Below are 22,989 nucleotides of genomic sequence, written 5' to 3' on the forward strand. Positions count from 1 at the left end.
GGAGCGAAGTTTGATATTACAGGTACTTTTACTTTTAACAATAGGAGCTTTTACTTTCATTGTACCATCAGCACTTCAGACTGGTCACTCGGGTCCTTTCGTAGCAGATCTTCATCAGGACTTCTTCTGGTCACTCTGCTGCTTTTGCCGTAGCTCCACCAGCCTACAGTTTCCTGATAACCTTGCCTCTTTTGGTTATTATCTGTTTTTTTGGGGGGGGGGTTTCCACTCCCCTCCCTCCGTCAAAGGCCGTGTCAGGTCCGCATGTGGTTTTAATTTCGAAAGGCTGTGTTCGGTTGTTGGCACGAGGCGAGTGTGGGTATGCGCTTGGTTTTTCTGTCTGCTCAGTGGGAAAAGAAAAGAAAAAAAAAAAAACCAGGAGGAAAAAACGGTGTTGTCTTAATGCTTTCACACGTGTAGGCTATGAACTTTGCGTCCTCTTTCCGTAAGAACTGCACACGCGTTAAAACCGTGACGATTAAATGATGAATCTCACTAATTAATGAAGAGTTAACGGTCCGTTTGACAGTGTTTAGCGCGTGGAGAACACGGAGAAAAGCCTCCACAGACCTCTTGTTTAACAGGATGAAGTGGAGATTAGTTGCTCGGGTAGATCTCGGAGATTATTGGTGTTATTATTGTAACGGGTAATTAGTACTCCTGCCTCCTGTGTCCGTTCTTGTTCGCTGCATGGGAATTCATGACGTACACCTCTCAGTTTCTGTAGGTCCCTGCACGCGTGTTGTGTTTGTCCATCGTTATCGCGGTAGTGGACTTTGTGTTGCTGATATCGCAGTAGGTTATGGGAGCGCATGCTGTCGTCGTCATCCTGAACAATATTTGAATGTTTTTATGATTGGAGTTTAGACACGCCAACAAACAAAGGTATTGTCTTCAAAATAATGTAGGGAGAAATGTGGTACGAGGTTGAGGCAAGCCTTAGTTATGAACCTTATTCATTTATTTATCGCCTTTGCATTGTTTATTGCAGGTAGGTGTCACAGAATTGTATAATCTGTCTACAGCTGTACGATCCAATCTCCGTTTGTACATCTCTACGATCCAATCTCTGTTTGTACATCTCTAAATTCCAACCTCCGTGTCTACATCTGTACGATCCACTCTCCGTTTGTACGTCTCTACGATCCAATCTCTGTTTGTACATCTCTAAATTCCAATCTCCGTGTCTACATGTCTACAATCCAGTCTCCGTTTGTACGTCTCTACGATCCAATCTCTGTTTGTACATCTCTAAATTCCAATCTCCGTGTCTACATGTCTACAATCCAGTCTCCGTTTGTACGTCTCTACGATCCAATCTCTGTTTGTACATCTCTAAATTCCAATCTCCGTGTCTACATCTGTACGATCCACTCTCCGTTTGTACGTCTCTACGATCCAATCTCTGTTTGTACATCTCTAAATTCCAATCTCCGTGTCTACATCTGTACAATCCACTCTCCGTTTGTACGTCTCTACGATCCAATCTCTGTTTGTACATCTCTAAATTCCAATCTCCGTGTCTATATGTCTACAATCCAGTCTCCGTTTGTACGTCTCTACGATCCAATCTCCGTTTGTACATCTCTAAAATCCAATCTCCGTGTCTACATGTCTACAATCCAGTCTCCGTTTGTACGTCTCTACGATCCAATCTCCGTTTGTACGTCTCTACGATCCAATCTCTGTTTGTACGTCTCTACGATCCAATCTCCGTTTGTACGTCTCTACAGTCAAATCTCCGTTTGTACGTCTCTACGATCCAATCTCCATGTCTACATGTCTACAATCCAGTCTCCGTTTGTACGTCTCTACGATCCAATCTCTGTTTGTATATCTCTAAAATCCAATCTCCGTGTCTACATGTCTACAATCCAGTCTCCGTTTGTACGTCTCTACGATCCAATCTCTGTTTGTACGTCTCTACAGTCAAATCTCCGTGTCTACGTCTCTACAGTCAAATCTCCGTTTGTACGTCTCTACAGTCAAATCTCCGTGTCTACATGTCTACGGTCCAGTCTCCGTGTCTACGTCTCTTCGATCCAATCTCCATATTTGTCTAGAGCCTAACGGGTGTCCGTTTTCCTCTGGAATTTTCTTTTTAAATTCGGTTCTAATTTACGTCGTACGTTTAAAAGTTTTCCCCTTGCCTCATATTTTAATCTATCTCATGCCACTGTTGAATCCTCTGTTCTGATTGGTCAGAAGGTGTTGATTCATTTTCTATAACAGCGGCTCTGACAGTCGTTCCAGCTGCGAGGTTTGCAGTAAAGCGCTTATTGTGATACGTTATCGTTTCCATAGTAACAGCTCATTCACGTGACTTATACGATGTACGTTTCGCATACGGATTAAAAACCGTGTGTAACTGTTGAGCTGGTGAAAGTTTCCGTGAGGAGATGTTTGTTTATTTAGCGTTTCGGATGGAGTCTCCAGTGTCAGCACTTTGGAACAATCAGAAGTACAGCTGCAAGGAAAATTCTTCAGGACTGATTTGCGGTTCTGGTTGGTTTTTTTGTTTTTGTTTTTGTTTTTTTTTTGGGGGGGCGGGGTTTGGCTTCTTATCTTGAAGAGCGAAAGAAGAGGGTGGTGAGGGACAACAGGTTTATCGCTGCTATAACATGGCTACAGGAACTAATCACACGTGGACGTTTGATAACTTGAGACGTAGCTCTAAACAGATAAAAAGTATTATTTCTTGAAGAATTGCTGTGGTGTAAGAGGAATAAAGCGCTGCTGCTACAGTACAGTAGACATGGTAGCAGTAACTACGCGTAGTGTGATACCAGCCTGTCCTGATTAAATTCTTCTAACCGCATACCCCCCAACACTTTCTGTCTGAACTTCCTGTGTCATGTTGCCACATTTTCCAGCTTCCTGGTAGGAAATAGCTGCTAATCTAATTCTGTTGTTTTTAAGTGAGAGATATGTATTTTTCAGGACGTTCTCTCGGGTGTAAAAAGCCGATGGGAGTTTAACCCGGTCAGCACGGCGGAGTGAGCGATTAGCCGGCGCTCCTGTGAGTATTGACGTTCCTGTGCAGACTCGTGGCTGACACGGGGGATGAATGGACTTTGTCGTTTTTGAAATACTTCACAGGCTGAGCGTTCGCTCTCTGGATTTTGAGTGAGCGGTGGATGTTGTGGGAAGCAAACCACTTCTGTCTGAGAATTCGGAATAATGCTCGTTTCATGAAGGTTGTGTTTTTGTAAAAAAGGACAAAAAAAAATGTTGTTGTCTTTTTATCTGCCCTTTTTTTTTTTTTAAGACGACTGAGAATTTTTACTACTAGAGTTTTTCCGTGCATTGATTAGACCACGCGAGTGACACGAGTTGTGTTACTGTTTTCCGTTATTTGGATACGATCTGCATAAATTTCCCGCACAGGCTTTATGGCCGACGAAAAAGTGCCTCCTCGGAGAAGGTTTATGACCCCATAAATGCACGGGATCATGGGAAGACACGTCATGTTTCTGTTGCAGGACGGGGGAGGGATTTCTGAGCACTTTAAAAGTCGACGTTGCCGTACTTTCCCCTGAAGTGGAGTACATGCTGTGTAATGTAACTACAGTATAAATGTCCGGCATGCCGATCACATGGCAACCGTAACCAATCAAATCCGGAACGGAGCTTTGCTCTCCACCCAAAACTCGGAGCAATCCTTCCCTTCATGTCATACACTCCATCCTACAGAGAGTCAGGGATGGGATTCATGACTCCACTCGAGTATTTGTACACTTCATGGTTCAATCCGAATCCTGCTGTGATTATTCACATTCCAACACTATCAGGATCATCAGCGTGGGTGCGTTTGAAACTACATTCCAGTCGATTGATGCGTCCATTCCTTTCCTTTCTCTTCTTTCTTTTCTTTTTTTTTTTTTTAAACAGAACCCATACCAACCAAACAGATATGTGAACCCTCTTGGTCAGCAGATGCAAAGAGAAACAGTTAACGCGCTCATTCTGATACGTTATCGATTCGATCATCGGATTTCATTGAGGTTTTTATTATTATTTTTTTTTTATTTAATTGTTTTTTCTCTCTCTCTGAAAATTTGCGATGTAACTTGCTGGAGTTTTTTTGCGCTTTTTTTTTTTTTTTTTTGCAGAAAACGACCGGAATTAGTGAAACCGCAGTCGCACGAAATTGTTTCGCGCGGTCTTTCACAGTGATGTTTGTTGGTATACGTTGACCTTTGAGCTGTACTCGTGTTCGACGCACGTCCCTGGTGCAGTTTATCCAGTCCTGTGCGTTTATGTAAGTTATTTACATGAAGCTCATAGATAAAGGAAAGAATTTTTACATACAGTATTTAAAAAAAACAAACAAACAACAACAATCATTTATACTCTTTACTCTTTGGTGTGATTACTGACCAGTCCATACAGGTTTTCGTGAAGTTTTTTTGTGATCGTTGCGTCCAAAATTGCTAAAAATAAAAATAAAAAAAATTTGCTGCAGCTTTTTTTTTTTAATAAAAATTTTCGATGTAATTTGTGGAGTTTTTTGCACTTTTTTTTTTTTTTTGCTGAAAACTACTTGAATTGGCGAAATTGCACATAACGGTTTTCGCAGTGATGTTTGTTGGTAAACGAGACCTTGGCTGTACTCGTGTCCGACGCACGTGAATAGAAGAGGGATTTGGCGGAATGTGTGTCGTGATGACGTCGCGTGACGTGAACCTGCGGAAAATCCGCTGTGATTTTTGAAAAATCGCACGCGCCTCCAAAAATTGCCGAGTTTGCTTGATTTTGCGTTCATTTCTGCGAGCGCAAAGACGTGAAATCTTGAAATCCTGCAGGGACTGTATGATTACTTACACTTTCACATAATCTACAACTAATAATAATAAAAGAAAGAGGGGGGAACAAAACCATATAATTGTTGATATAGTGACGTTTCCTGTTAGGAGACGTTTATTTAACTAACCTTCATGGAAGGAGTCTCCAGTGTCAGGGCTTTGTAACAGTCCGAGGTAAAAAACTGTACTGTACTTGCACTTTGCGGTTTCCTGGTAACAAGCTTTCTTTTTTTTTTTTCTTTTTGTTTTAAAGAAAAGTGAGAGATTTACGGTTTATAGCTACGATAACGTAAGTGATTTCACGGACGATTTCCACAATATGTAACGTAACTGTAAACGGATAAAACGTACAGTGTGTCGTTCTTTATTAAATAGAAATTTGTAATCGTTTGCACATTGCCTGTGGTATAAGAGGAATAAAACACACGCTGTTATTGGGAAAAGAATCAGCTTCTGGGTGGTGACCGCGGTAACTCCTACGTTGTTGGGACGCATCACACCACCCTATAGTTGTTTTATTCCTTACATAAGCCACTGAGGTACATAGTTTTACATAGACATTACCTGATGCTATTCTCTGTCGGAACTTACGATCGTAGTTGATGGTCTTCGCTGTGTTATTACACCTAACGAAGCACACGACCTCAAATCGTGGTTGCTGTACAGTGAACAGGGTGTGTCGCTTCCTGATGTCATCTAGACTGCACAGTGACTCCAGCACCTCTGAGTTCATAAGAAACACTGCTGACCTTTTGGTTTTTGTGCAAGATTCATACTTCCTCTTTCAGCCTGAAAACTGTGGGTCTAAAGGAAATGTTGAGCAAGAACCAGACATATACCTGCCCTACTTACCGAGAAATAGGCTAAGATTAAACTCCACTCATAGAGAGATTTATATTTGAAATGCCATATACGATCCTCGTCTACAGTGCGGGTCAGGTGCTGATTTAAAAATGTTATGAAAAGATATTGCGATATCTCAGAAAAGTAATAATATCAAGTGATAATAATAATAATAATAATAATAATAATAATAATAAAAGTCAGCGTCTGGTCAGAAGATTTATATCTGCTAAAGGTGGGGGGATCTTTTAGACCTGGAGATCTTTTTCACCTGTGTTTGGATATGGAGGATTTGGGGTTTTAACTGTTGAAGATTCACTTTTACGGTTTTATTTTTGTTTTTTAGAGCAGATATATCCTTCACTATTCAATACTAAATCCTCCATTTCTCATATTTAGCCCGAGCATCCGTTTTGTTTTGTTTTTTTTTTAACTTCTAGAAGAAAGTGTCAAGTGTATCTTTTGATATATGTATTCTCTAAGGGTAGACTGCTGGGAAAGCTTGCCGTAACCGTTTACAAAAGACTTGACGTCACCTACCATGAGTGGGAAAACATGATATTTGAGTCACCTGTGATGTGGACTCGTGGTTTTGGACTTATTTTGTTTTTAATTGTTGACATTTTTGTCTTGCTCCAGCGTTCTCCTCCCTTCGGTCGCTCCTTTGGTGCCACTGGGCCATGGTTCGTAAGAAAGGCTCCCTTATCTTATGCGGAGCGGTTCTGTTCATCGCCTGGAATGCCTTGCTGCTTCTGTTTCTCTGGGGAAGGCCACCCATCGGTCGACTCGGAGACGGAGGCGGAGCCGAACCGGGCGCGGGAGAGGAATGGCAAGCTGGAAAAGGGAAGCGAGGTGGAGCCAGCGGGCTGGCGGGCGAAGTGATCCGATTGGCAGAAGAGGTGGAATCGGAATTGGAGACTCAAAAGAAACTCCTGAAACAGATACAGAGCCACAGGTCATTGTGGGAACAGAATAAAAACCTGAGGAAAAAAGAGGCGGAGGACTCGAGGGACAAAAAAGAAGAATTTAAAGAACCTCAGGAGTTGCCCCAGTTACCCACCTTAGTGGGAAATGAAATAATTGTCAAAAACAAGCAGGTTCCTGTTGTCACAAACCCTCCGCCAGACACAAAGCAGGACAAGGAGACGAACAATGACAAACCGTTGGACAAAAATAACGTGGACCTTACAGATCCTAGTCCTCAAACTGTCATCCCGATCTTGGTCATCGCTTGTGACAGGGTTACAGTGAAAAGAAGTTTGGACAAGCTGATACAGTACCGGCCTTCAGTGGAGCTTTATCCAATCGTCGTGAGCCAGGACTGCGGTCACGGCGATACGGCCCGGGTCATCGGCTCCTATGGCAGTCAGGTGACCCACATCAGCCAACCAGATCTCTCCAACATTCCTGTGCGGCCCGATCACAGGAAGTTCCAGGGTTACTATAAGATCTCCAGACACTACCGTTGGGCCCTGAACCAAGTGTTTAACACGTTCGGTTACTCCACTGTGGTCATCGTAGAAGACGATTTGGAGGTAAGAACACGGGCCTAATCACAACACGTGCAGAGTGCGTATTCAAACCGGTACAAAGACTGTGATTGGCTCTGAACTTGCTCTGCCATTGGACTAATTTTATAGTTAGCAGCTGTGCATTGTACAAATCGAGCTACCCGAACAATAGCGTTATCTGGAATCGAAATGCTTTTTATTGACTTATTTATTTATTTATTTATTTGTTTATGTATTTATTTAGAGTTTATATGGAAGAAGGATGAGAGACTTGTCGGTGTTGCAGGATCTGCTTTTATCTGTTTCTCAAGTAGCTCTTTTGAAACTGTCTCAGCTCAGACTCGCTCATTATAAAGTCAAATTTGCACCTGAGAAGTAAATAAGGATCTTGTCATTGAACTTGAGTTCTCAAAAGGCCTGTACAAAGCGGCAGCAAACCTTATTGAGGGAATGAAAACATTTTTTTGATCGGATTAATTCAATTTATAATTCTGCACTGGGTAATAATAATAATAATAATAATAATAATAAGTAGAAGAAGAATGCTGTTCTTAGGGTATAATCAGTTTAAAAGTATATCACTCCAAGTGGTTAGCTTTAGGCCAAAAATGAGTTGTTATGCTATACTCAATGAGTGTTCTTTCTCCATGTTTTGTTGTGACACTGGACAAACCGCATAAAGCACCACACATAGTGTATAGTGAAGCATGACACAAAAGCAGGAAAAAGTCATTTGTCTTGTGTAGGCCTTGGATATTTAACACCACTGCTGATTCGATTCATACTGAGATTGAATTCCAGTTTTTGGAATTACGGGCCAGTGTTTGAGCTGGGTAATTTATCTCCGGCTAGCAGAATTGACCTTTTCAAAGCTATAGTTTAATGTGACAGTGCGTTTACAAATTTGTCCAAAATGCAACAAAACGTCCGAAAAGACTTGACGTGTGTGCGTTTTGACTTAAGACTTAACTCTGTTCATTGTTTACATTTACATTTATTCATTTAGCAGACACTTTTATCCAAAGCGACTTACAAATGAGAACATACAAGTAAAATGAGAAAAAAATACAAGTAACATGAGAGCTGTTTATATGAGAATAATTTAAGACTTGACTTTACGTAGGAGTGTAGTCTGTATTTATTTCTGTAGGAAGGACTTAAGACGACTTTGTTTTTGTAGGAAATTGACTTGACATTATTTACCTAGGAATTTGACTGAGACCTGACATTATTTACCTAGGAATTTGACTTAAGACCAGACCTTATTAACCTGGGCATTTCACTTGAGACCTGACATTATTAACCTAGGAACTTGGCTTGAGACCTGACATTATTAACCTAGGCATTGGCTTGAGACCTGACATTATTAACCTAGGAACTTGACTTGAGACCTGACATTATTAACCTAGGCATTGGCTTGAGACCTGACATTATTAACCTAGGAACTTGACTTGAGACCTGACATTATTAACCTAGGCATTGGCTTGAGACCTGACATTATTAACCTAGGCATTGGCTTGAGACCTGACATTATTAACCTAGGCATTGGCTTGAGACCTGACATTATTAACCTAGGCATTGGCTTGAGACCTGACATTATTAACCTAGGCATTGGCTTGAGACCTGACATTATTAACCTAGGAACTTGGCTTGAGACCTGACATTATTAACCTACGAACTTGGCTTGAGACCTGACATTATTAACCTACGAACTTGGCTTGAGACCTGACATTATTAACCTAGGAACTTGACTTGAGACCTGACATTATTAACCTAGGAACTTGACTTGAGACCTGACATTATTAACCTAGGCATTGGCTTGAGACCTGACATTATTAACCTAGGCATTGGCTTGAGACCTGACATTATTAACCTAGGAACTTGACTTGAGACCTGACATTATTAACCTAGGCATTGGCTTGAGACCTGACATTATTAACCTAGGCATTGGCTTGAGACCTGACATTATTAACCTAGGCATTGGCTTGAGACCTGACATTATTAACCTAGGCATTGGCTTGAGACCTGACATTATTAACCTAGGCATTGGCTTGAGACCTGACATTATTAACCTAGGAACTTGGCTTGAGACCTGACATTATTAACCTACGAACTTGGCTTGAGACCTGACATTATTAACCTACGAACTTGGCTTGAGACCAGACCTTATTAACCTACGAACTTGGCTTGAGACCTGACATTATTTACCTAGGAATTTGACTTAAGACCAGACCTTATTAACCTAGGCATTTCACTTGAGACCTGACATTATTAACCTAGGCATTTCACTTGAGACCTGACATTATTAACCTAGGCATTTCACTTGAGACCTGACATTATTAACCTAGGCATTTCACTTGAGACCTGACATTATTAACCTAGGCATTTCACTTGAGACCTGACATTATTAACCTAGGCATTTCACTTGAGACCTGACATTATTAACCTAGGCATTTCACTTGAGACCTGACATTATTAACCTAGGAACTTGACTTGAGACCTGACATTATTAACCTAGGCATTGGCTTGAGACCTGACATTATTAACTTAGGAACTTGGCTTGAGACCTGACATTATTAACCTACGAATGTGTCTTGAGACCTGAGATTATTAATGTAGGAATGTGACTTAACACTTGACTTTGTTTAAATCCAGGGATGTCTTAAGACTTCACCTGTATGCATCTGACTTAAGACTTAACTCTGTTCATGTATGCGTTTAAGACTTAAGACTCAAATTGAGACTCTGTGCAAATCTTCAATGTGCAAGATTTCTCAGTTGAGCCAGTCAGATCCCAGATGTCATCCTTTGACTTAAATATGTGTTAACCTATCTTACTTAAATCAATAGATCCACAATAAGGCATGAGTGTTCTTTAATGCAACTGTAATGAATATAGTGGAAAAATCCATCGTACGCACTTCACTGACCCAACTCCTCGCACACCGCAGTGCTGCAAGGCCAGACGCAGTGAATTGAGGTTTTATACGTAATCAAATCGCAAGGTCTGCATAAGCACCTGCCTCAACGCAAGAGGCGACTTTTGACAAAGACGTGCAGAGTGGCTGAGAGTGCTATCTATCACAAAAGACTAGGTTTTAATCCATCTTTTCTAAATTCTGCTGACTGCTGGAATTCCAGTCTGTTCCCACAGATTAGCACAGTGAACCGATCGTTGAATTAAACAGCGACGCCGGAAAAGCTCTGTACAGTCAGGTGTCCCGAAAGCACCACCCGTTTAAGTTCCAAACTCCAAATATCATCATCTGAAATTGAACTAATTCAAAACCGAGTGAGTTTGAGAAATCTTGTCTTTCCAAATCTTAACAACACTTGTGCTGCTTTGTAGGTGGCGCCGGACTTTTTCGAGTATTTCCGCGCTCTCCACCCGATCCTGCTCTCCGACCCGACGCTGTGGTGCATCTCAGCCTGGAACGACAACGGCCGTGACGGCCTGGTGGACCCGGGCAAGCCTGACCTCCTCTATCGGACAGATTTCTTCCCGGGTCTGGGATGGATGCTGTTGAAGGAGGTGTGGGCAGAGCTGGAGCCCAAGTGGCCCAAGGCATTCTGGGACGACTGGATGCGTCACCCAGAGCAAAGGAAAGAGCGTTCCTGCATTCGCCCAGAGATCTCCAGAACTATGACTTTCGGCCGGAAAGGAGTCAGTCTGGGTCAATTTTTCGATCAGTATCTGCGCTACATTAAACTCAACGCTGAATTTGTGCCTTTCACTAAACGGGATTTGTCTTATTTGGTCAGGGGGCACTACGATGAAGACTTTAATAAAGAAGTGTACAGTGCGCCTTTGGTGAAAGTGGAGGAGCTGCAGCAGGGTGGCAGTTTGCAGGGTTCGGGACCGTTCAGGGTGCAGTACTCTAGCAGGGACAGTTTCAAGGTTTTAGCCCGGAATTTGGGCGTGATGGACGACTTAAAGTCTGGCGTTCCACGCGCCGGTTACAGGGGCGTGGTCAGCTTTCTCTCGCGCGGTCGAAGGGTTTATCTGGCACCCCCTGAGGGCTGGACAAAATATGACACAAGCTGGAGCTGAAGGATCTCGTATGGAACGTGAACTGAGTGTCAGAACCATGCAAGAGGAGATGATTGTCCTCTTAAACCAAAGAAAACATGCATGGTAGAGATGGGAATGCACGGTCAAAATGTGAGCGATTTTATGAAGGAAGGCAGCTTTGGTCTGTTCTGAAGATTTACCTGGCATTCACACTAGCAAGCGACAAAATCGCGGTCACTTGTGGTGGCGTGTAGCGACTGCCACCGATATCACCTTTTGGGTGCGCACTGGCTGCGTTTATTATAAGATGCAGTAGTCTTTTATTTTCTTCACTCTTTTAGCACCAAAGGCTAACGAAAGGGAACTGAACACTGGTCCGAAACCTAGTGTGAGACTAGCGATTCTAGGGAAACTTCATTTGCATTTCAGTGCACCATGGGTAATTTGGATAGAATCGAAAATTTCGAATTCAAATGTCACAGAGTGCGGCTTGATGTCACGCAGCTTTTCATAGAAAATCGATATTTGGCTGTTGCTTTTGTCACTTGCTAGTGTGAACACGTTTAAGGTTAAACACCCAGTTGTACTGGGAACAACAACAACAACAATCCCTCATGCACATACAGCAGTCGTATTCAGAGAAGACCTAAAGTGAAAAGTATTACCGTTTCCATGCCAACGAAGGCTTGACATTATCACTGCTAAATTGTACAGTTTCAGACTGACTATCATAAAAGATCTCTCACTCAATGAACCCAGTGAGAGTTGGTTTGTTTTTTTTGTTTTTTTTTTTAAATGACTTACTGATATTGTTCGAATGAAGTAATGAATGAAGGTATAAATGTCGTTTAACCTGACTGATGCATTCAGACAAAAGCAGATTTTTACCTACCTTTTAAAGGAGCACTACTTTTGGCAAAGTTCCCACATGTGAAGTACCAAAACGTCTGCTGAAGTACTTGAACGCTGCTTCGTTCTCGATAATTTGGGAGCACTTTCAATACGTTTAGTCCGAGATGTCCTAAATGTTGGGTTTGTTGCAGAACCGGTGACCACAGAGAACTTGCTTTCCGTGTCGTGTCAAACGCAGTCGTTTCAGTGGATCCAAGTAGACGGGACAAGAGGACGGATCGAATCTAATTTAAAAATATGCTGTATTCGTGGGAAGGTTTGAAATGTTCTAATGTCTGTATGACAAAGTATAAAACCACTGCCTGATGTGTTGTTTATAAAATTTAATACATTGATAATAAATGACTATTTTGATATGTCAGTATGCAAGTGGAATTTATTAACCGTCGATGTGATCGGGGTCGGGGGTTCGATTCACGCCTCCGCCCTGTGCGTGCGGGCGTTTGCATGTTCGCCCCGTGCTTTGGGGGTTTCCTCCGGGTATGCCGGTTTCCTCCCGCAGTCCAAAGACGTGCATCGTAGGCTGATCGGCATCTCCGAATTGTCCGTACTGTGTGAATGTGTGTGTGTATGTGTGACTGTGCCCTGCGATGAGTTGGCACCCCGTCCAGGGTGTCCCCCGAGTCCCCTGGGATAGGCTCCATGTTCCTTGTGACCCTGTGTAGGATAAGTGATACAGAAAATGGATGATGTGATCAGATGTATAAAAGATACGTGTAAAGCAGCCAACAACTCATTACGGTACAATTTAGAGCTTGTTCAATGTACTAAGGCAGTTGGTCACCAACCCTCTTCCTCCTTGAGATCTTCCTTCCTGCAGGTTTCATTCCCAGCCAAACTCTAGCACACCAGTTTTAGTTGATCAAGAACTTCTTAAGGCACTGATTAGGAGCTAAAGTCTTCAGGAAGGTAGATCTCTACGGTGTGGTGCAACATGACGTGATGCGTGTATTGTTCTAGCTTTGACTAGAGCGAGTTCTCACTCAGCTCTTTCTCTGAGACTGATGGACTTCAATTCAATCCTAATGACTGAGCTATTTTGGAGATTACAATTACAAATATTAGCGGGTAGAGGTGCCGCCTCACAGCTCCAGGGTCGCTAGAGTTCTCCCAGTGTCTGTGGGTTTTCTCTGGTTTCCTCCCAAAAACATACTGGTACACTAAATCGGCTACGCTAACTTCTCCCGAGGTGTGAATGTTTGTGTGCATGATGCACTGTCATGCATTGGCGTCCTATCCAGGGTATATTCCCGTCTCATGACCAGTGTTCATGAGGATGAACGAATAACTTTATGGTGACCTTATCAGTAAATACTTCCAGAAAACTGCACTATATGAAGAAGCAGAAGCCCTCGGGAGGATTTCATGATAGGTAAGGCAATTTGTCAGAATACCGGTGCTAAATAAATGATTAGATAATCATATCAATAACTGCTTCAATACATTTCGTGTTTTGCATCCAGCATTTTTTCTCCTTTCCATCACATCACATTTTGAAGTGCTACAGTTCCGAGCTGAACTTCTGAGCTGTAGTTTACACCACAGCTCTGTTTGACACTGTACGTCTGTAAAACACCCACCTGAACACTGTACTTCCATATTCCTATAAAAATCTATTCACGCATACCCGCTGTACATCTGCACCAGTATGATAGATTCGGCTGGTCCTTCAAATCTGTCCCTCGAGGGCTACTGTCCTGCAGAGTTCACCTCCACCCGCAGACTCTCGGGTTTTTACAGAAGAATGCTACTGTAGAGGACTTATTTCTGTCAAAATTTCAGGTTCGTATCTGGTCCCCTACCAGAGATATTCAACCTGAAAGTGAGGAGGTTTTTTTTTTTTAAATAATTCTTTCTCTCCCCCATAAAAAGAGAAGTCTCAAACCTGAAATGTTCTGCATGCACACTATACTTACCCAGGTACCCCCTGAAAAAAATTAAGACTGAGACTCGAACCCTTCCCATTAAACATTGACCCTAAATGTGGAACTGTGAGCAATCTCTTGAGCATTACATTTAGACTTAAATTCTACGTCTAAGGAAACTGAATGTGCAAAATGTTTATATATGTACCTTGTGACGTGCTCTAGAGATCAGCTTTTGTTCCAAGGAACTCGGACCATCCTGATCCGAGATACTGAGGTTTCCGTAAACAGCCGTATAGCCGTGTGTTGTGTGTCGTGACACAAAGATGGCTGTCGTAGTTGAACCAAGTCAAATTATAAAATAATTTTTAAAAACCCTGGTGCTTTTACAATGCCGATACATACAGCTAATCACTCAGACATATTAAAAAAGAAAAGAAAAAGAAAAACCACTCGAGATAGAATGACCCATTTACAAAAGAAATAAACTAAAATAAAACAGACCCTGTTTGGTTCGCTTTGAGTCGATTCAGAGTCAAAACACTTTCTCAGTGCACTCGGGTTCACAGTTCACTCTCGACGGAGTACAAAGTGTTCATATTTATAACTGCTGTGAAAAGATTCAAAAAAGATAAAGCTGTTTGAAACTAGTTATTTATAGACGCACAGTGCCCTCAAACAATACTTACCAAGGGTGCCGATATTAATGAAGGGCTGTTTTTCTGATTCATTTGAATGAGAGTTTCACATGTACATTTTCACCCCTCTACACGCCCTTCAACCAACACTTTTTTTTCCTCTTTTTTTTTGTGCTTTCCGGTTCCTTTATTTATGTGTAGTACGTGTAGAGATTAAACCAAACCAAACCAAACAGCAAATGAATCAAAAGCATCGATTTCGTTCTGATTCAGATTAAAAAGCCAATAATATATCGACTCCAGCGGTGAATCTTTACACCCGTACTAATAAATATTCCCTTTTCTGCCATAGGTTTGGCTGCACCTCAGGAATTCTAATTCACAACAGCTGCACTTGGTTTAAGGAACATACAAGATATAAAAAGCAGCACAGAAACAACAATGCCTTTCTTGAAACAACCTAGACACACTTAGAGCTAGTTAAGGACTTAAAGCCAAAAAATTTAAGCAAGTTGTGCTTATTACAAGCAATGAAAACGGTTATCCAAGGTAGACTTACTTTTGTTTTCTATATGAGAGCTGACTTTAAGAATTTATCCCTTAATCTAAGATTAATGATTAACCAAATTACAAAAAAGGTTACAATAAAAGACAATTTCTACCAAACAGCATAATAAAAATAAGTGACTTTGTCTTAAATTAATATCTTAATATATCTTATCTCTTGGTATATGTTAATACTGGATATTTTTTTAAAAAATTGTTCATTTTAAATAGCGGTTTAATTAGTATTTGGCATTTTACGGTAACAGCAAAATAATGCAGTGTTCTTCACTGACGAACGTCTTTAAGAGCCTGTGATGATAATGCTGAAAAGTCAATAAACAGTTAAGGCACTAGAAGCATTGATGATGCAACAGGGAAAAACTCTAGAAGGCGGCGGATGCGAGCGCAGATTTTTATTGAATGAAGTGCAAAACAAATAAACAAAACTGTGAAGACAAGAACCACGAATGTAACGATGGACACGAGGCAAAGACATGCATACGTGTTTGGACACGCGACAACGACGAAAGCGTGACAGTTAGGCGCTGAGAAACTAGAACTTCTATAGGGGTGCTTATTAGGGGTAACGCGGAACAGGTGTGAGTGATCAGTGGGACATGTGACGTGCTGGGGCTGATGCGTAATGTAGTTCAGTGTGGATTTCAGCATAAGCGTGACACATAGCTGCGTCGCTGAGACACTGAAGCGTGCAAGTGGTCTTAGTCTTAAAATAAGGAAAAGCATCTCGTTCCTCTGCTGGGATTTGATGCAAACCATTGCTGTAGCTTGTGACTGGTTAAATCTAGCTCAATATTAGGTAGAATATCTTATCTTAAGACAAGGTTAGATAGAGTTTCTTAAAATGAGTTTCAAAACATGTTTGAGAAGATTTTCTTTTTACACACACACACACACACACACACACAAATAAGACTCATTTCCCCAGAAACAAGGCAGCTTGTGCCTAATAACTAGATTCAAATGTTTTAAAAGGCTAACTCAGACAAGGGTTTAAATTAGAGATGCACCGATAGTTTAAAAACATCCGACGATCAGGGCGGATTATATCCTGTCAATCAAAAGAGGGCGGGGAAACACATGGATTTCGTGCTGTGTGTAAAGATGATGTCTCTTGCGTGGAATGACGACAAAACTGCAGTTTGTAATCTCTGTAATCTCTGCACTGATCAAATATTTCACCGGAAGTGAGCAGAGGTGAAGCGGGAGTTTCGCGCTTATCACGTTTTAATTTATTTATTCATTTTCATATGATTCATTTTCATGTGATTCATTTTCATGTGATTCATTTACCTTTTCTCTTCTCTCCTCCCTTCCCTTTCCCAAAAGTGGGAGTTTCGACATTTAGTCTAATTTATTATTTTTTTTCCCTCGAGCTGAATTAAAGGGCCAGTACACCGTTGAAAGATTTAAATGAAGGTGAGTTTATATAAGCATATATTGCAGAGAAAAATATATTTGTAGAGTAGGGTATTTCATATCCAGACTACATTTACATGGACAGCAGTAATCTAATTATTGACCTTAATTTGAGTAAGATAATAATGTGATTAAGGTGTTTACGAGTCGCTTTTAGAATACTCCTGTCATGTTCCCGTTTTACATGTTTTAGACCATAATTAGATTAAGAGCCCGCGTCATTACGTCACCGCGCCACGCCGTCCGACGTCCCTCCAGAATTTCACGTATCAACATACAGTTCGTCTTCGTTATGGTACCGTATACAGTTTTGGGTGTTTTTATTTATTTTTTTTTACGAACGCTTTAAGTGCAGTTAATTATTTGTCATGCTGTACGTGCTAATAGACGACTGCTTGAAGCGGTGGGTGTGTCCCAAATCGCGTAGTTACCGTCTATATAGTAGCCGAGATACATGTATTTTTCCCCACTACAGGCCTATAGTAGGAAAGTATGCGATTTGGGACACAGCCGAACTCTCTTGTTCGCCGTAAAACATAAAACTGCCGTGTGTGATCGTGTCCTGTCGCAAAATGCGGTGAAAACTCCCACACGACGTTCATAATGTGATTAAGGTGTTTACATGTCACTACTACACGTCCATAATGCGACTAAAACAGGAATACTCCACCTGTCTTAATTAGATTATTGCTTACTTCGATTATGACCTTAATTAGATTAAGGTAAGTAAAAATTGCTGTTTACATGGTAGTTTCTTAATTAGAGTATGGTCTTAATCGGATTAAGAGTGGATTATTGTTGTCCATGTAAACGCAGCTAGTGTTAATACATAAAAAAAAGTTGATATATTACCAGTGTTGGATGAAAATTATGACAGAAATAAAACACAAGGGAGACAACTGTGGGAAAACAAGTGTTTTATTAAGGGGAAAAAGAGTACACAGGTTAAGAATGAGGTCGGGTAGGAGAATAATCGGTTGGGGAGTGGGGAGGAGATGGAGGGTCACAGTCAGCCCCAGAAACAGTCATGTCTTCATCAGGAGGAAACTCAAAAGGGTCCCCAGAGGGAAAAACATAAGGTGTCTCTGTCTGAGTAGAAGCATCCACAGAAACTGTAACTGGGACGATCCTGTAGCGGAGAGCAGGGGGAAAACCAGAAACGCTGGGCTCAGCACGGAGGGTTTCAGCCAACCGAGTAATATCAGCTAACAGGTGTGCTAGGTGGTAGCGTGTATTCAGGTCCAGGCCCGTGCCATTGAATGACAAAGGACTAAAGGGAAGTCTCCCAACTGTAGGAAGATAACAGAGAGTTTCAGCTGTAACATAATTTGCATAAAAGCGTCTGCTAAATGAATAAATGTAAACATAGGTGAATCTGTTGTCTTTACAAAATCATAAAGTGCACAATAGATATAATGAGTAGTATCATAAGTTACTAACACTCACTTACTTTATAACACACACACACACGCAAGAAATATAAACACGCTAGATGGATGAAATAAAGACGATTAAAAGAAATGAACAGAGTTTATACACTTACCCATAGTAAAAAGTAAAGGAAGATTAAAAGAGATGGGTGAGGGCCTCACTTGTTGACAGTCACATTAATAATGACCTAAAGAGCTGACCCTGTTTTTCTAAAAAAAAAAAAAAAAAAAAAAAAAAAAAAGGGGGACTAAAACCAGTTGGAAATAAGGGACTCGAAAATAAGACAAATCAAAAGACAATGGGCTTCAGATAAAACCTAAAAACACACACACACACACACAAAATCACTTTGGGACGTCTCACTGTGTGGATCTCGTGTTAGTGGTCAATAAACTTGGGACCTTTGCTTTTCTCACCTACGGTTCCTGTGTGTGTTTCTTCATCTACGATTTGGTCTAGCTAATGTAAGTATTACCTTTGAGTGCTATTAACAGACACCAGTTTGATGTTTAATGATGAAGTAGAAATGCTTGTGTTTGTGGAGAGTGAATGTGAGACTAACAGGAGGGTTTTTTTTTTTTTTTTACAATTCAGTCGATGTTAATATGAATTAATAACATTCAATACGTTAATAATCTTACTTTAATCTTCAGAATTGAGTTCATGTGTTCATGTTAATGTGAGTAATGTGTTTTCTGTTTATGAGACCCGTTACTGTCAAACAACTTGTTGAAATGGAGAGAATAAAGTTTTTATTTGTGTTTCTTTCAGAATTGTGGAATTATTACTTATTCTTTTAAAAGAAGGTATAAAAGGCAGAACTATCGCTATCGGTTTCGACCGATATCACTCGGAATAATCGGCTGAGAAATGTAACATCTGTGCATCTCTAGTTTAAATGCAAAACTTTTGTGCCTTATTTTTGTTTCGGACCCCCCCCCCCCCCCCGCACCCCTCACCTCTCATCCGTCATCATTTCTTCCTCCTGTGATTTCCATTCTCACTTCTCTGTCATCCTGCTGACTTCCTGTTCTGTGCTGCTGACACTCCTGTACTTGTTTCCTGTTATATAAGCCGTGAGCATTGTTAAAAAGTAAAAAAAATAAACAAAACAAAAAAAAGCAGGCAGGTCAGAATAGGACAAAGTACATGGACTTTCCTTTAGCTACTATTATCTTGAATGAAGGAGAAACAGAGTAAAAAACACACTGACTAGAGGAAAAGTACAGCTACTGTAGTAATAATTCACTCGAGTAAAAGTAAAGTAAGAGAAAATAACAGTAAAAAGTGTTACTGACCATAGAACCCGATCCCATTTGAAGCAAACTGAAGACGCTCGAGTTTGTTTTTGGATGAGAGTAGAGGCTTTTTTCTTGAAACCCTTCCAAACGACTTGTGGTGATGGAGGTGACTTCGGATTGTAGTTTTGGAGACTTTCTGACCCCAAGACGCAACTACCTTCTGAAATTCTCCAGCTGTGATCCGTGGAGATTTTTTTGTCCACTTGAACCGTCCTCTTCACGGTGCGTTGAGACGATATAGACACACGTCCAATTCCAGGTTGATTCATAACATTTCCAGTTGACTGGAACTTCTTAATTATTGCCCTGATGGTGGAAATGTGCATCTTCAATGCTTGTGCTATTTTCCTATAGCCACTTCCCATTTTGTGAAGCTCAACAACCTTTTTCCGCACATCACAGCTATATTCCTCGCTCTTACCCATTATTATGAATGACTAAGCGAATTTGGCCTGTGTGTTACCTCATATTTATACCCCTGTGAAACAGGAAGTCATGGCTGAACAATTTCCTGTCCCTAGTCACCCAAGTGTACTAAACAAAATGTAAAATATCAAAGGGAATATACTTCAAATATATTTTTCTCATATGAATTCATAGCATTGCCAATAATTATCGTACACCTATATTTAACAGATTTTTTTGGAGATAAACTTCTTGTGTTTGCAATTGTCTGATATCCATGAACGCAGAGTATTTTTGTGGAAAGGTTAAACAATAACGACCAATTTTTCCACAGCCTTCGTTGCTCATATTGACCAAGGGTGCCAATATTAGTGATTCATTCATACATATTTCTACCTACCTAACAAAGATACTCTTTTATTCACATTATCCTAGGTGTTACCTGTAAACTCTAGCAGTAAAATAAACACAGAGCTTTTCCTACTGTAAACATCAAACGATCCGGCTAGTCGAGCTGCGAGACGTCGCTTTCTCCACGGGTTTCGGCTCGTGTAATTTACAGATCATTATCACGCCGTTTCCTCTGAAGCATTTCAAACTGAAGATAGCTGATAAACTGGGTCAGGGATGTTCATCTGTCTCCACTGTTTCAAACCTAGCTAAACATTTAGCGCTGGAGTTCAATGTGTTATTAATTCTTCCCTCTGTAATAGTGATCAAAAATGAAATGTACCGATGCTGACTATTATATCTAGTACATATCGTCTGTGACTTCCCATCCCTGATGAAAAAATTGTTCTGTAACCTCTGGACGTCCCTTGGATGAAGAGACGTCCTGACAGTCAGGATTTTCAACCTTGAAAGTACTAAAATAAACATTACGCCAGGGTCGAGACGTATCTCTCCTTGAAAGATTCATTTACGCCAGCAATAAAATATGATTTAATACTGTGCCTCACTTCCTAAACTGTAGCAACAAAGCCAAAATCTGAAGGGTATTTCAACACAAATACAAACAAAACAAATATGTCGAATTCTCGAATCTGATTGGTCGGAAGGCGTTGATTCATTTTCTACAACAGCAGCTTTGACACTAGTTACAGCTGCAAGGTAAATCACAGACTCGTATTGTAACACGCTCGATCGAATACCTTTTTTTTTTCATCCCTGAAGTAACAGCTAATAACGAGGCTCCACAATATTAACAATTCGAATGATTACAAAAAACTGCTATTGATTAACAAGTAAGAAACCTGTGTAATTGTTGATATGGGAAAGTTTTCTGTGAGGAGATGTTTGTCTGGAAGGAGTGCCCTGGGTCGGTGCTTTGTAACGGTCAGTAAATTCTCTGCCGCAGGAAAGACTTCAGGACGGATGGGTTTGCGCTTTCGGGGCTTCTGTGAAACGCGACAAGCCGCGTTATATTTGTCTTCCTGACTTGGAGAGGAAAAGGAAAAGGACAGGCTGGTGAGGGAACGACTGTTTATAGCTGCTATAACATGACTAAGTGATAAGTAACTTGTTTCGCAAACATTTCAATGGATCAAAGCTATGATGTGTTGTTCTTTAATAAATAAAAAAATACTGTGGTGTAAGAGGAGTTAAACACTTTTTAATGTTGTTATTGGAAAATAATCAACTACCGGGTGGTAACGTTCAGTGCGTTTACATGGACAACAATAATCCGATATGAACCCGATTAAGACGATACTCTGATTAAGAAACTAGCATGTAAACAGCGATTATCGATGACCTTAATCCGACTAAATTCACACTTGAAGTAAACACAAATGGAATTAAGACGTGTGGAGTATTCCTGTTTTAGTCGCATTATCCACGTGCGTTACAGACGTGTACACACCTTAATCACACTGTTAACATCGTGTGGGAGATTTCACCGCATTTTGCGACAGGACACGATCACACACGGCAGTGCTCAACCGTTTGACGCTAAACAAGAGAGCACGGCTGCGTCCCAAACCGCGTACTTACCTACTATATAATAGGTGAGATACATGTATTTTATATTATATAGACGGTAAGTACACGGTTTGGGACGCAGCCCACGGCTTCAAGCAGTCGTCTATTTGCACGTACAGCATGACAAATAATTAACCGCACTTGAAGCTTTCGTGAAATTAAAAATAAAACACCCAAAACTATATACGGTCCCATAATGAAGACCAACTGTATGTCGATACGTGAAATTCTGGAGGGACGTCGGACGGCGTGGCACGGTGACGTAATGACGTGTGCCGTTAATCGCCCTATGTCCTATAACATGTCAAACGGGTACATGAAAGGAGTATTCTAAAAGCGGCTTAATCACAATATTGTCTTATTCAGAATAAGCTCAATAATTAGATTACTGCTGCGCGTGTAAACGTAGTCATCGACTATGTTTATATGCACACCAAATTCCGTTTAAGGTCTATATTCGGGTTGCAGCCGTATTGCGTACAGGCGTGGGGATATTCCTGTGTACGTGGTTGCTGTAAATACGCCCGAGTTGCCGTTCCTAAACACCTAGCCTACAGCTAAGCGTCTGTTATCGCCCACAATTCCTTGCGGACTGAGCGTGCGCATAGATCTCCTTTCAGTGGATTTTCGAATAAGGTGTGTTCACATGCAACGAATTTCCGATTCAAGCAGACATTTATGTATTCCAGAGTTGGGAATCAGAGTATCGTATTAACCTGAATCAGGCAATCGGACTGCGGCGTTAACCTGCCTCGATACTAATTCGAATACTAACACTGCCAAATTCCGATTAACATCGGACTACTGACGTGCACGTACACGTAGTCAGTAACTCCACCGCAACACCGCTGATTATTTTCCTACAACACCATAAAGTGTTTTACTCCTTACTTAAGACATGAAAGAGCAACAGAACCAGAAGAATCGTCACTGATACAACAGCAGTTTGTGTTTTGTATTTAATTATGAAATTCAGAATACTGGTAAGCACTATGAGAAGTACCAAAAAGTCCTAAAGGTGCATTATGTAGGAAAAACAGTGCTCTCTCTCTCTCTCTCTCTCTATTTTTTTTAACTGTCAAAAAGAAAAGCTAGAATTCGGAATACTTTGCTGTACCGTAGACTTTGCTGTAACGACTAACGACCGCGACCGCAGCCAGTTACGAAATATAAAAAGGAAAACTCGTACCTAATGCACCTTTTACTGTACAGCATCTCAATACTGATGTTAATCCAATACAATATTACACATCTTTTAGATTATTAAGACAAAAGTAGCTGTAAATGAACAAACATAGTGTGT

At 40.9% G+C, this 22,989-nt stretch overlaps 1 protein-coding gene across 8 annotated transcripts in view; it reads left to right on the forward strand.

Annotated features, from left to right (window-relative positions):
• The window catches only part of mgat1b (alpha-1,3-mannosyl-glycoprotein 2-beta-N-acetylglucosaminyltransferase b), a 14,687-nt gene extending 2,248 nt beyond the window's left edge, over positions 1-12,439 (forward strand). For 2 of the 8 annotated variants that reach the window (XM_053637317.1, XM_053637319.1), the window contains 3 exons: positions 1-22; positions 6,288-7,183; positions 10,509-12,439. The exon at positions 1-22 is cut by the window's left edge. In XM_053637317.1, the coding sequence (XP_053493292.1) occupies positions 6,329-7,183; positions 10,509-11,210 (1,557 nt within the window). In that variant the 5' untranslated portion in view covers positions 1-22; positions 6,288-6,328 and the 3' untranslated portion in view covers positions 11,211-12,439. The other 6 variants (XM_053637315.1, XM_053637314.1, XM_053637316.1 and 3 more) reach the window with 5 other exon arrangements.
• The last annotated feature ends 10,550 nt before the right edge of the window (positions 12,440-22,989 follow it).

The sequence above is a fragment of the Ictalurus furcatus genome, chromosome 12 (assembly GCF_023375685.1).
Source record: "Ictalurus furcatus strain D&B chromosome 12, Billie_1.0, whole genome shotgun sequence".
Taxonomy (NCBI): domain Eukaryota; kingdom Metazoa; phylum Chordata; class Actinopteri; order Siluriformes; family Ictaluridae; genus Ictalurus; species Ictalurus furcatus.